Source organism: Terrapene carolina, unplaced genomic scaffold (assembly GCF_002925995.2).
Source record: "Terrapene carolina triunguis isolate 2854851 unplaced genomic scaffold, T_m_triunguis-2.0 Scaffold236, whole genome shotgun sequence".
Lineage (NCBI taxonomy): Eukaryota > Metazoa > Chordata > Testudines > Emydidae > Terrapene > Terrapene triunguis.
In genome coordinates, this window is record NW_020664587.1 from 9,479,433 (window position 1) to 9,491,975 (window position 12,543).

Genomic DNA, 12,543 nt, shown 5'->3' on the forward strand with positions numbered 1-12,543 from the left:
CAGGCCTGCCCTGGGATCCGAGCAAGGAAAGGCTGGGGTTTTCCTGCATTTCCCACGGGAGAAAGGCCCCGGTGTATTACACCAGACTTGCTGACGCAGTTGGGGCAGGAGGTGCATTGATCTGCCCGGCTGGGATAGGTTCCAGTGGGAGACTCCCCTGGGCCGGAGTTCCTCTGCCACCTGGTGATAGCCCTGGGCATGCCAAGCCAAGCCGATGGGAGCCTCACGCAGCCCAACCAAGTCAAGGGAAAAATTACCATGAAGTGAACCGGGGCAGGTCCCCCATCAGCTTCTTCCGGGACCCTCCCCCCTGCCTGGGCAGGTGCCCCTCCCTCCTGGCAGCCATGCTCACCCTGTGCAGATGAGCAGAGCCCACATGGGCTGTGGGCGCGGCTGGTTCCCAGGCTAAAAGGAGGTCACTGACCAAGCTTGGGTCCCATTGTGCAGAGAGCACGTGGCTGGTGGGGGAGGAGGAGGGAGCTGAGGGGTGGGGAGGGAAAGAAGGGGCAATGAGCCATGGTGACAAGCGGGGGAGAGATATTAGCCAGACCCCTGCTGGTCCCCCACCCCTGAGCCTGCCCCCACTCCTCCCCTCCCCCCAGCCCTGCTGCCTGCTCCATGGACCTGCAGCTGGGAACCCACCAGGGGAGCACTCTGATTAACACATATGCCTGCTCCTCTTCCCGGCTCTCATGTGCTGGGGCGGCGGGGGGGGGCAGAGCGCTGCTGGATCAGGAGGAGGAGGAGGAAGGGGAGAGATGGGGGATGGGGAAGCAGAGCAGAAGACAAACTTCCCTCCTGTACAATCTCCCTCGAGCGTGGAGGAAATCCCCCCGCTCTGTGCACCCAAGGGCGAAGGGAACAGGGCTGAGGAGCGGGGCGCCGGTCGGGAATGAGCCAGAGGGAGGGTGCGGCAAAGGGAGGGGGTTCGACTCCCGCGCTGCCCGTTTGCTAGGCTGGAGGGGCAGCTTTCCCCACGCCCGCTGCCTTTGCAGGCTCCGCTTGCACGGATGCTGCGTTTGCCAGCAGCCGATGCTGAGGCCACGAGCGCCTGCCCTCGCCCAGCGGGAGGAGGCAGAGAAGGGTGCGTTCGTGCGATGAGCCAGCCACAGGCGCGAGCGGCCAGATCCCATCGCAGTGTGGGCCTGCTGGCAGCTGGAATTCCTCCTCGCCCCGTCGCACAGGCAGAGTTTGCATCCAGCCCTGCATGTCACCAGCCTTTGGGCCCGGGGGAGGCCAGACCCGGCTTGGTCCAGCCCAGGCCCGTCTCTGGGCCTGCCGGAAGAGACACGCTGCCCCGTGTGCAGCCGTCTCCCGTCGTGGCAGGACTGAAGGTGTCTCTGGGTGTAGCAAAGCTGGAGTGTTTTGGGGGAACTCCGGGGTTCTTTGGGAGGCTCCGGCCCCAGGAAGGGGCAGCAGGAGCCAGTTCCTGACACTCTGATGGGAATCGGAAGAACTTTCATTCACAGTCTAACGCAGCTCATCTGGGCTGATCCCCCCCAATGAAGCGTCTGCCTAATCCCGTTTAGGGATTAGCGTGTCAGGGGCCTGGGCTAATTAACACCAGACTGATCCCAGGACCGTGCTGTCCATCACCTGTTTGCACCGCCACCAAAATCGGGTCTCCCCAGCTGGGTTGCACTGGAGGTGCCGGCGAGACCTGCCCCAGGGGAGCGGGGAGGTGGCAGGTGGCCTTGGGCCGTAGCTGTGCTGCAGTTGTGGGAGGGTGCACGGAGTGTATGGCACGGGGGAAGGGGGATGGCTGTGGGTGGGTGGGTAGTTTGGGGGTATATGTGTGTGTCAGGAGTGCTGTAAAGATTCAGGATCCAAGGAGGCTGCTGGGATGTTCCCTGGAGCCCGTTCCCAGGCATGGGAGGAGGGCTGGCCGGTGCTGACTGCATGCTGGTGCCCTGCAGGTGGTGGCGGTGCTGAGCCGAGAGTACATCCCGTCGGGCACGCGCTTTGGGCCGCTGGTCGGGGAGGTCTACACCAAAGAGAATGTGCCAAAGAACGCCGACAGGAAGCACTTCTGGAGAGTGAGTAACGGCTCCCTCCTAGGAGGGTGATGGAGTCGGTGTGTTCTTCCCAGCCCCAAGGCCGGCCCCTCCGAGAGCTTTCACCCACTGCTCAGGGCTATCTGCGCAGCCTTCCTCCCAGACATGTCTCTGCTCCTGGCAGCCAGCCAGAGCGGGTGGCTTCCTGCGGGGGTGGAAGTCTCCTGGCTCTAACAGTCAGCTACCAAGGGTGCCCGGGGCGGAGACAAGCAGCACCTTCCCTAGAAGGCTTGGGTCACCAGCACTATGAGACAGCCGGCTTCTGCCAGGCCCTCCGCTCCTCCCGAGCCCTGCTCAGCTCCACTGGCCCCAACCTGCCCTATTGACCCGGGACTCCATGCCTCCGCCAGTCACCTGCCAGGTTCTCTGGGGGCAGGCTGGCTCAACATGGGGGCCAGTGCCTGGGAGAGAGAATCACTGGCATCTTTCCAGAGCCGGGCACAGCGTGGGCCTGCCTCTGGCGCAGTCTTTGGAAGACACTCGAATCAGGGAACCTCCTTGCGGGAAGGTTTTGCTATCTCCAGAGCACTCTGCCTCCATCCCCAGTCTGGTCCCCCAGCGCCATAGCTGGACCTTTGGGGGCACTGTCTTCCACTCATGTAGCCATATAGAGCTTGGGTGGCTGGGATCTCATGGCTGCCAGGGAAGAGGCCAGGGAACGCTCTACAGCATTGCCGGAAGCAGTGTCTCCTCGAGCGGGTGTTGTATCGATGCCCCAGCATGCTGTTGGGCAGACAGTGTGGCTGAGGACAGAGTCCTAATGGGAGAATGCGTCACATCTGGGTGCCATCATGTGTCCTGACCAGAGCCCCTCACCTGGCCAGGGTCTGGAGTCCATCCTGGGGCTGCTGGTTAAGGATGTGTCTGCAGCTCCAGCCACCACACCCGAGCTAGCTTGAATCTAGCTACCTCTGGTTCCGGAGCCATGAAGCCGCGGCTGGATGTGCTTCAGCGGCAGTACAAACCCCGGGTCATTGCTTGCAGGGCCAGCCTGTGCTGAAGTGCATGCTGCCACGGCTTCACTGCTCCAGTGCCTGACGTTAAAGCTAGCTCAGGAACGTCTGCCCAAGCTGTGGTCACGCCCTGTGCCCGCAATACCGACGTACTCTGAGTGATCATTTCTCTTTTATTGCATCTTCCTTCAAAGCACTTTACATACATCAGAGAATTAAGTCTCTCAATCCCCTGTGCAAGGTGGATCAGTATGGCTACCCCTCCTTTACAGATGAGGAAACTGAGGCACGGGGCAGGAAAGTGATGCAACTCTGGGAGGCACAGCAACAGAACTCAGGAAAGGAGCCCCCCCCGCTCCCTGTCCTGTGCTCTCACCATTAGACAACCCTGCCCTAGGTTATTTACACAGAGTAACCCCTCCCCACCCCATGCCCAGAGGAGGGGAACTTTTGCTGGTCAGACTGCAAGCAAAAGCCCCTTTCTGCATTCCCCTCTGTGCTGGGAATTTCGGGTGGGCGTCAGCATGCCCCAGTGCTTGCTGGGGAGTGTTGTGGGTTTTTTTGCTTTGGTTCGTTTTTCTTGTTTCTTAAAAGGAAATAATCCCATGGCTGCGAGCCAGCCAGTACTTAGCCCTCTGGCCTTTGTCAGCTCTTCCTGCCCTTCAAAGCACCAGGCGGCTCTCAGCTGTTTGCCTCCTGGAGCGACAAGGGGAACAGACCAGCCCTTTCTGGGGCCCTGCCCAGTCCCTCCTGCCGGGAGGCAGAACCGAGTCTGGTGCCAGAAAAGCCACAGAGGTGAAGGTCGAGGCTGCTGAGTTTGAAACCAAAACTCTCCCCGCGTGGGGTGATGTCAGCAGGGGCTGGGATAAAGCTCCTCCTGTGCCCGGTTCTCTGGGAGTGACTCATGAGAGCCCCACAGGGAGAGCAAGAGATCACAGATGGGCTGTAGGTGTCGCATGTACTTGGGACCTCATCACTCTCAGCAGCTGGTCACGGCGCAGACGCTCCACAGCCGAGGTGCTCAGAACATTGGTTCTTACAACCTTTTGGAGCGGGACCCGTTTTTGCGGAGCGTCCTCTGGGGCTGACCCCCGGCAGCGAGCGGTTGGCGAAAGGAGCAGCTGTGTTCCGGTGGATGGAACTCCTGGCTGGGGACAGTCAGGACTCCTGGGTTCTATTCCTGCCTCTGGGAGAGAGCTCGCTCCAGTGGACTGAACTTGCAGCTAGGAGCCAGGACTCCTGGGTTCTGTTCCATGTGGACCCAACACAGGGCAAGTGACTTCCCTCCTCTCTACCTCAGCATCCCGCGTCTGTTAAAAAGGGATAACAAAACTGGGTGACCATGTGCCCATCACCATCAGTGACAAACCTAGTGGGCACGACCCAGGAGGCCCCGGAGGCAGCATAAACCTCCTGACAGATGCACCGGCAGGGGATGCTCCTTTCGCTAAGCGCCCCCAGCTCTGTGGCTAACCGGACTGTCTCTTCCCTTCTGCCTCCTACAGATTTACACCCCGGGGGGCGAGCTTCACCATTTCATCGACGCCCGGGACCCCTGCCGCAGTAACTGGATGCGCTACGTCAACCCCACCCCTGACGCCCCGGCCCAGAACCTGGTGGCCTGCCAGAACGGCTTGGAGATTTACTTCTACACCCTGAAGCCCATCGTGACGGGTGCCGAGCTCCTGGTGTGGTACAATTACGAGTTTGCTGAGCGCTTGCAGTGCCCGCTGCCGAGGGAGCTGGCCGAGGAGCTCGGTGAGGAGTGTCTGGGGGCGGGGTCTTGGGCTGGCTGGTGTGCCTCCGTATCTGAGATGTACTGCAGCCCCAGAAAGAGTCTGGCTGTAATGGGGGGCAGGGGGAGTCATGCCAGGGGGCTGTGCCCCGAAGGAGGGGGTAGCGTGTGGGGTCGTGCACGTGTGTCTGCCATCCTGCACGTGTCTGGGTTCGCACAGAACTCCTGCCAGTTAAGCCACGCCCATGGATAGCGGATACTCTGCTCTGGAGCTCAACTGATCACAGGCTGGCTGGCCCATCCCCAGCCCAGCCCTGAACCTTGATTGTGGGTGGGTGTGGAGGTGAGCTCCAGGTGCCAGCTGATCCCCAGTGAAATAGGGGAGGGACATCAAGTACAGGTGAGTTTCCTGCAAGGGGGGGAGGAGTAGGGGCAGGTGATGGAGTGACAGGGGAGCAGGCAAGGTTGAAGGGTGCAGGCTCCCAGCCCGGCTTTCCTCTCCCCACAGCTGCTTCCAAGGAAACGGACAACCTTCCTGAACCAATGTTGATCTTCCAATCAGGGTTCAGCCTGAGTCTGGGCCAGTTCAATCCTTATTTCACCCAAACTGACCTGTCCATCTCTAGTAATCTCTGTCCATCTCTAGTCATCGGCCTCGCTCCAGGCCAGCTGAGGAGCTGTCCCGAAAAGTGCATTTAGCGCTGGTGAAAGACGCGGGGGGTGCAGCTGGTCCCACAAGGGTGGAAATCTCACCCACAACCCGAGGTCTTGGGAGATCACCATTGACGATGGTGGGATTTCCACCAGATGGACCCAACCGCCTCAGGACAGGACATGGGTTCTGTCTATACGGCAGGCCCAGCTACAGGGCCCTGGGGACTTGTCTGCATTTAAAGTGTCTCAGGTGCTTGGAGCCTGGGATGGGAGCCTTGGATAGGATATGAATAAACAGCCAGGTAAATCAATAGTCACTCACAGTGCCTGGATGGAAGGGGTGGGGGTGGGATTCCCCTGCCAATGACACTTCCTGGCAAAGCCAGTACCCAGACATGTGTGGTAACATGTGTGCTTGCTTCTTTCTCTCCAGAGCACGATGGTATCCGGAAATCCACCGCAGAAGCCCCCACCACACCGGGGCCTCAGCCACCACAGGGGGGCTCGGCCGCCAACCCAAACCTCACAGCTAAGCTCACAAAGAAAAAGGAGGAGGAAGAGGGCGATGAAGATGAGAGCGTTGACCTGGAAGCGCTGGACAGGGGCCTGCCACCGAGCCCATCAGGATGCCGACGTGTGGCGTTGCGTGGGCAGCTTCCCCAGGAAGTCAAGCAGTGGCCCCTGGGGTTTAGCCCTTTCCCCAATGCCCCTGGCAAGGAAGGGGCACCTGAGAAGTCCAGCCCTCCATGCCAAAGAGCCGCGAGCCCCAGGAACCAGCCAGTCCTCAACTGCTGCCCGTACGGCCCAACTACCTCGCTGTGCAAGGAGCTGCAGCGCTGCCTCAGCAGCCTCTACCCTTCCTCCCCTCTGTATTTGCCAATGGGCCACCTGCCCCAGCCATATCTTTATGCCTGCAGCCCCATCCCTGCCCACTACCCCCGGTTTGCGCTGCCCCCACACGCCGCGCCCTTCCTGCCAGCGCCGCCCATGAGCAGGGTGGGGGAAGTCCCTCCCTTGGGGTTGCCTTCGCAGGAGCCGCAGGTATACGCCCGTGCCCGGGGAGGCGGGACATCTCCATCCCCAGGCCTCTACGCAACTGTCTTGCCTCATGGAAAACAGGAAGCCCACGAGCTCCGGAAGCCACAGGATGTTTTAATCTCCCTCCAAAGTGGCGCTTTCTCCTTTCCAGGCTTGGACTATGGACCAAAGCAGTATTCGTCCCCTGCCAGGGGCACCTCATATACCTCTGAAGTTCAGCAACAGAAACCTACCTCCCTGCTTGCCCAGCCACTGGAGGCCATCAATCTCAGCACATCAAAGTGCTGCCCGCCGGCCGGCCGCTTGGGCACCACGCCCGTGCCCTACCCTCTGAAGAAGCAGAACGGCAAGATCAAATACGAGTGCAACATCTGCGCCAAGAGCTTTGGGCAGCTCTCCAACCTCAAGGTACCAAAGGGCCACCTCGGGCCACTCTTCCACCCTCCTCCGTCAGCAGCCTCGCCCCTCCCGACCCACATCAGTATGCTCCTGCTAGCCTCTTCAGAGGTAGCATGGTCTAGTGGCTAGGGCACTAGGCTGAGAGTGTGGAGACCCGGGTTGTACTCCTGACTCTACCTGCTGCGCGACCTTGGGCCGGTCATGTTCCTGCTCTGTGCCTCAGTTTCCCCATCTGTCAAATGGGTATAATGATACTGACTCACCTCTGCTTTGCGCACTATGGAGGAAAAGTACCTCCTCATTTGGTAAATACCCTCCTGTGCTTCCTCCTTAATCAGTTAGTCTCCAACCCTCTCAGCAGCCTTTAGAGCAGGGGTTCTCAAACTGAGGGTTGGGACCCCTCAGGGAGTCACAAGGTTATTACATGGGGGGTCGCGAGCTGTCAGCCTCCACCCCAAACCCTGCTTTGCCTCCAGCATTTATAATGGTGTTTAATATATTAAAAAGTGTTTTTAATGTATAAGGGGGGTGGCACTCAGAGGCTTGCTGTGTGAAAGGGGTCACCAGTACCAAAGTTTGAGACCCACTGCTTTAGAGTCACATCTCACCCGCCTCCTAGATCTCCCAGTCACAAATCATTACGGCTGAAGATGTTCCATTGTTAATAGCCGGACACTGGGCTACCTGGGATCGTGCTTCGTGGGTGGGCTTCAGTCTCAAGCTGATCAGGATGCCCATGATGAATAGGGGTGGGGTCTGGGAGGACGTCACTAGAGTCCCCTCAGGTGTCTTTGCCCTGCCTCTGTGTTATCTCAGCAGCTCGGGGCAGGTCCCCTGTCCGGGATCTGACCCCTGGATCACATTGCAGGAGAATTTCCCCAGGCTCTCTCTCTCATTAGCACAGCACAACCCGGATGGGGGAAGCCAGGATGTTCCCCGCCTTGCCCCAAAAGTTCCAGGCAGGAGGGAAGAGCCAGCCCAGGAAAGGGCCCCCCCTCCTGGTCAGCAAGGGACAGGCAGGCGCACCCATTATCCCTGCTCATCCATCCCCCAGATGAGGAGAGCCCAACTCAGAGGGACAGTCGCCTCTCGAGCAAGAGGCTCCATCGCCTAATGGAAATGTCTCTCGCTTCTCTCCTTCAATCCCTCGCTTTTCTCAACCCCCTGAGCTCCTCCCATGTGCTTACTCCTGCACTTTCCCACCTTTCTTTCTTTCTCTCCCTCCCCACCCCTGCCCCGCCCCCTGTGCCCCCTGCAGGTCCATCTGAGGGTGCACAGCGGCGAGAGACCCTTCCAGTGCCACATCTGCAAGAAGTGCTTCACGCAGCTGGCTCACCTGCAGAAGCACCACCTGGTGCATACGGGCGAGAAGCCTCATGAATGCCTGGTAGGTGACGCTCCCTCCTTCCTCCTGCTAAAGGCCCCGGTGCTGGGAAAGGGGCCCCCGGGCCCATCGGAGCCCGTGACGGCGTGGGGGCGGTTGACTCCGAGGTCTGAGAGCGCGGGGCACTGTCCATTGGGGCAGCCTGATGGAGTGGTATCGAAGGAGGGGCAATGGCATCAGCGTGGTGGGCAGAGACCCAGCGGGGCCTCGGTTGCTGGGCAGTGGGAGGGTGGATAATGGTTGTCGGGGGGACGAGGACTCAGCTGGACACGGAGCCCAAGGCACAGGACCAAGTTCTGCCCTGGGCTGAGTGAGCCCAGCTCCATTGCCTGGGCTGGAGTCGCCCCCAGCAAAGCTGATCCTCGCAGCAGGCCCGTGCCTGGGGGACAGGCCGGGGGCTGAGCCCGGGGGCTGTGGTGGCTGGCAGGCAGCCAGCTGTGGGTCTGACACGAGTCCGTCCGCCCCTCCGCAGGTCTGCCACAAGCGCTTCAGCAGCACCAGCAACCTCAAGACCCACCTGCGGCTGCACTCGGGCGAGCGGCCGTACCAGTGCCGCCTCTGCCGCTGCCGCTTCACCCAGTACGTCCACCTCAAGCTGCACAAGCGGCTGCACGAGCGCAAGCGCCCACACCGCTGCCCCAGCTGCCCCAAGACCTACATCCACCCCTTCAGCCTGGCGCTGCACCGCCGCGGCTACTGCCCGCTGGCCCCAGGCGCCGCCGGCCCCCCCGCCCAGCTCGGCCACTTCAACGCCATGATCGACCACTTCGACTTCAGTCTGGACGCCGAGCGCCTGGAGGGGGAAGGGGCCGACCCCGCCCGGGCTCCTGGGCTCCTGGAGAATCTCATCCTGAGGGAGCTGGAGACAGGCAGCCGTGGGCAGCTCCCCAGGGACAAGGGCCCCTGCTTGCCTGGCCTCCACAAACAGCTGCCGCTCCTGCCCCTGCCCCACTACAGTGTCTCTGTCAAGCAGGAAGACTTCCCATTGCAGCCGGCCTGAGCCGCTCGCTCTGCTGGGACTGGACTGGACCCCACGCCCACTGGTTGGCTTTGGCTAGCTGTGGTCCCCTGGCTTCCTCTGGGCCAGGGCTAGGCAACAGACTAAGCCCTTACAGCCTCCTATGGGCTCTGTATCTTCCCCTCTGGGTCCCACGGACCAGCCCTGGGTGCCAGGGCCTGGGCTGGGGTACAGCAGCCTGGGATTTTGATAGAGGCCATGGACGTATCCGGAGGGTGAAGCGGGTGCCAGGGAGCTGTGGGTATCGCCTCCTGCTCTGCAGGCAGTGCTGGGAGGGGGCTTTGTTTCTTGCACTGGCCTCCCCAGTCTCAGCATTGACCAGGGGGCTGACACCTGGGCTTTAAATGAGCTCCAGCCCCGTAGCAGCGCCCTCAGCCTAGGGGCCTGTAGGGTGCCCTGCAGGGATCCAGGGAAAGCCTGGACAGACCAGCCCAGCCCAGCCCTTCCCTGGCTTCCTGGGATCTCTCTTCAGTGCAGGTCAAGGCTCACTGTCCCAGAACTCCGGGAGCTGCCCGGTCTGGGTTATCTCTGTGAATGGCCCAAACCTCCCCTTTAAAAGTGACGCCACCATGCCCACCAGGAGGTTAGGGTGGCAGAAACCCTGGGCTGGCCAGGAACCAGCTCCGGTCAGCTCTGCCGTCCCAGTGGGACCTGATTTCCTTCAGCACCACAGCGGCTTCCGGGCCCCAGGCCTTGTATAGAGATACCAAAAACTGGGATCCGCCAAGCCCATCCCAACTCCAAAGCACCTCAGTGCCCGAAGGGGGCTCCTGCAGTCTCCTCTCCGGGGTCACAGCCTGGGAATCTGTGATGAATCCTCGAAGTGCCACATGTCTGGTCGTGCCCACAGCCCCTGAGGGCGCAATCCAAGCGACACGAAGGTACAAAACCAAGGGGCTCCTCTCTCTGGTCTATGGAATGAGCTTTAACCTCTCAGGCCCCCCGCCCTGCCTGTGGGGTGGGGGGTGTATAGGAGCAAGACTTCGCCCCTGTCTATAGAAAGCTTTAATCTCTCCAGTGCCCCTCTTGTGGGGGCAGGGAGCTGCACTCAGTACAAGCCAGGGACCCCCGCCTGGCCTATGGAAAGAGCTTTAACTTCTCATGTGCCCCCCTCCCCTCCCCGATCTCGGGCTGTGACGCCCTCCCTGGTCTGTGACCCTCTCAGGTATCCCCGATGGGGCCGCCGCCCTCGCATTTGACTGTGCCCTTGTTTTTTTATTTATTTCTCGGCTGGCTGCAGCCCTGGCCGGAGCCTTTGTGTATTTCTTGGGCCGTTTGCTGGCGTAGAGTGCTGAAATGGAGGGGGTGAGAAAGTGGGGCCAGCGGGAGCCTGATCCTGGGGGCAGGAAGGTGGCACCTGGGGCGGGGGGACATTTAGCCCACGCCCAACATTCTGCACCCGTTAGCGGCTAGATTTCTGTCTCGTGCAGCGCCCTGGGACATCTGCCCAGCCCCATGGGACACCCCACTACTTTCCTGCTCCCCACTTACCGGTCTGTCCCCTCACCCCATAGCTCCTTCACATCTTTTCCCCAGCACCCTCCATGGCCAGCAGCCTGCCTGCGTGCTTCACGTTAGACCCACTACTCTTCACTCCTCTATCCCCCTTGCGTTCTGCCCCCTGCCTCTGCACCTCCTGGCACCCGTTGTCCTCTATATCCCTCCTAGCTGTAGGCCCGGCTCTCCACTCCCTGCCCCCTGGTACCCACTGAGCTCCCTTCACAGCCGGCAAGCCAGGGCGAGTCACATACCACTCTGGAGCCGGCAGACAGACCCCCACCAACCCCCACCTCAGGTGCCACAGCAGAAACGTCTGCTGATCGGAAACGCCTGGTAACGTGGAAGGGGCCAGGGCCGGGGCTTGTGATTCCAATGTTTCTAGTCAATAAAACTTTCTGCCTTTGTACTTTTACAAATTTCTCTGAGGAACAACCTGTTTTCTGGGGCCTTTTGGTTTCCATGGGTCTGTGTAGAGGCCTCAGCCACCCAAGGAGGAGGTTCTGGGGAGCGGTATTTCCACGGGGATGCCTGAGCTCTCTTCAGGCCAGTGGTCCCCTCCTCCAACATCCCCAACCACTGACCAATAGATTCTTCACAGCCACGGGTGGTCAAGGCATGGCCACCGGGCAATAATACAGCTCTTCAACTTCAATACAGACGAGTGGCCTGCATGGATGACCACCTCCAGCATGCCACGTTGCATGGCAGGCCAACAGCAATCAGACATACTTCAGAGTACCAGCTGTTTGCTGCAAGGGTCAGGAAGGAATCTACTTTTAGCTGGCATACAGCATTGCGTGGTTACCAGGTGCATTCTGGTTTGTATTCCACCCCCTTCCTCTAAAGAACTAGAGAGTGGCTGCTGCCAGGGACAGGATACTGGTTAAGGTGGACCAATGTTCTGATCTGCTATAGCAAGTAGTCCATGATGGAGAGGCTGGAAGAGGGAACTGGGTTGGGACCCAGATCTCCTGGGTTCCTTTCTTGGTTATGCCGTTGAGTGACCTTGGGCCAGTCACTTTACCTCTCTGTGCCTTGATTTTTCCACCAGTAATATGGACAAAATGTAATAGACTGGTTAGTGTCCCTGTGCACCACTGCCCTCTGCTGGCTGGGATCAAACCTGCTCAACTGTGTATCATAGACCCTATACTGCTGACAACTCTGGGGAGTCTTCTTTAGCTCAAATGACTGGGCCTTGTGCTTTTAGAGCAGGAGGGGGATCTCGGTTCTGACCTCAAAGCTGATGTGAATTTCCTGGTTGCCCAGGGATTAGTTACAATACTCACTGCATCAAAGGGGTGGGGTTAATCAATGGGTATCTGTTTGTGAAGGGTTTCGGGGGTCTCAGATGGGAGGCCCTGTTTCCAGTGTTTCCAGAACTGCGGAGCAAACCAAGTGGGGCGGTGAGGGGTCTTGCGTGACGAGGGAGGTTGCCACTCAAGTCCAAGGGGAAGTGCTCTGCTCATGACCTGGCTTTCTGTTTCCTCATCAAGCCTGGGAAACAGCAGGGTTCCCCATTGTGGCCCAGGGAAGGGAGTTCTTCCTGCCCAGCTGGTACGAGCACATCACCCGCGAGATGGTGACAAGGAATCAGTCACGTGACTGGCTGCTCCAGGGCTGTGCAGGGAGCAGGCTGTGAACCCCAGTGACAAGCCTTGTGCTCACCCCTAGGAGCTGCAACAAAGGTGTCACCATGACACTAGCTCCCACATACTTGCCTAGTCCAGGGTGCTCTCTAGGGAGCAGGGCAAAAGCTCTGGTTGTGTGGGGGGAGTGTCCCAGCTACTTCAGTCCCAGCAGGGGGC

The 12,543-nt window shown here is 60.0% G+C and overlaps 1 protein-coding gene across 1 annotated transcript in view; it reads left to right on the plus strand.

The window, feature by feature from the left end:
• ZNF683 (zinc finger protein 683) overlaps positions 1-9,217 on the plus strand; it is a 10,938-nt gene extending 1,721 nt beyond the window's left edge. The window contains exons 2-6 of the mRNA XM_024203616.1: positions 1,917-2,036; positions 4,513-4,765; positions 5,830-6,842; positions 8,092-8,220; positions 8,690-9,217. Coding sequence (XP_024059384.1) covers positions 1,917-2,036; positions 4,513-4,765; positions 5,830-6,842; positions 8,092-8,220; positions 8,690-9,217 — 2,043 coding nt within the window. The remainder of the gene's footprint in view (positions 1-1,916; positions 2,037-4,512; positions 4,766-5,829; positions 6,843-8,091; positions 8,221-8,689) is intronic.
• Positions 9,218-12,543: the final 3,326 nt, after the last annotated feature.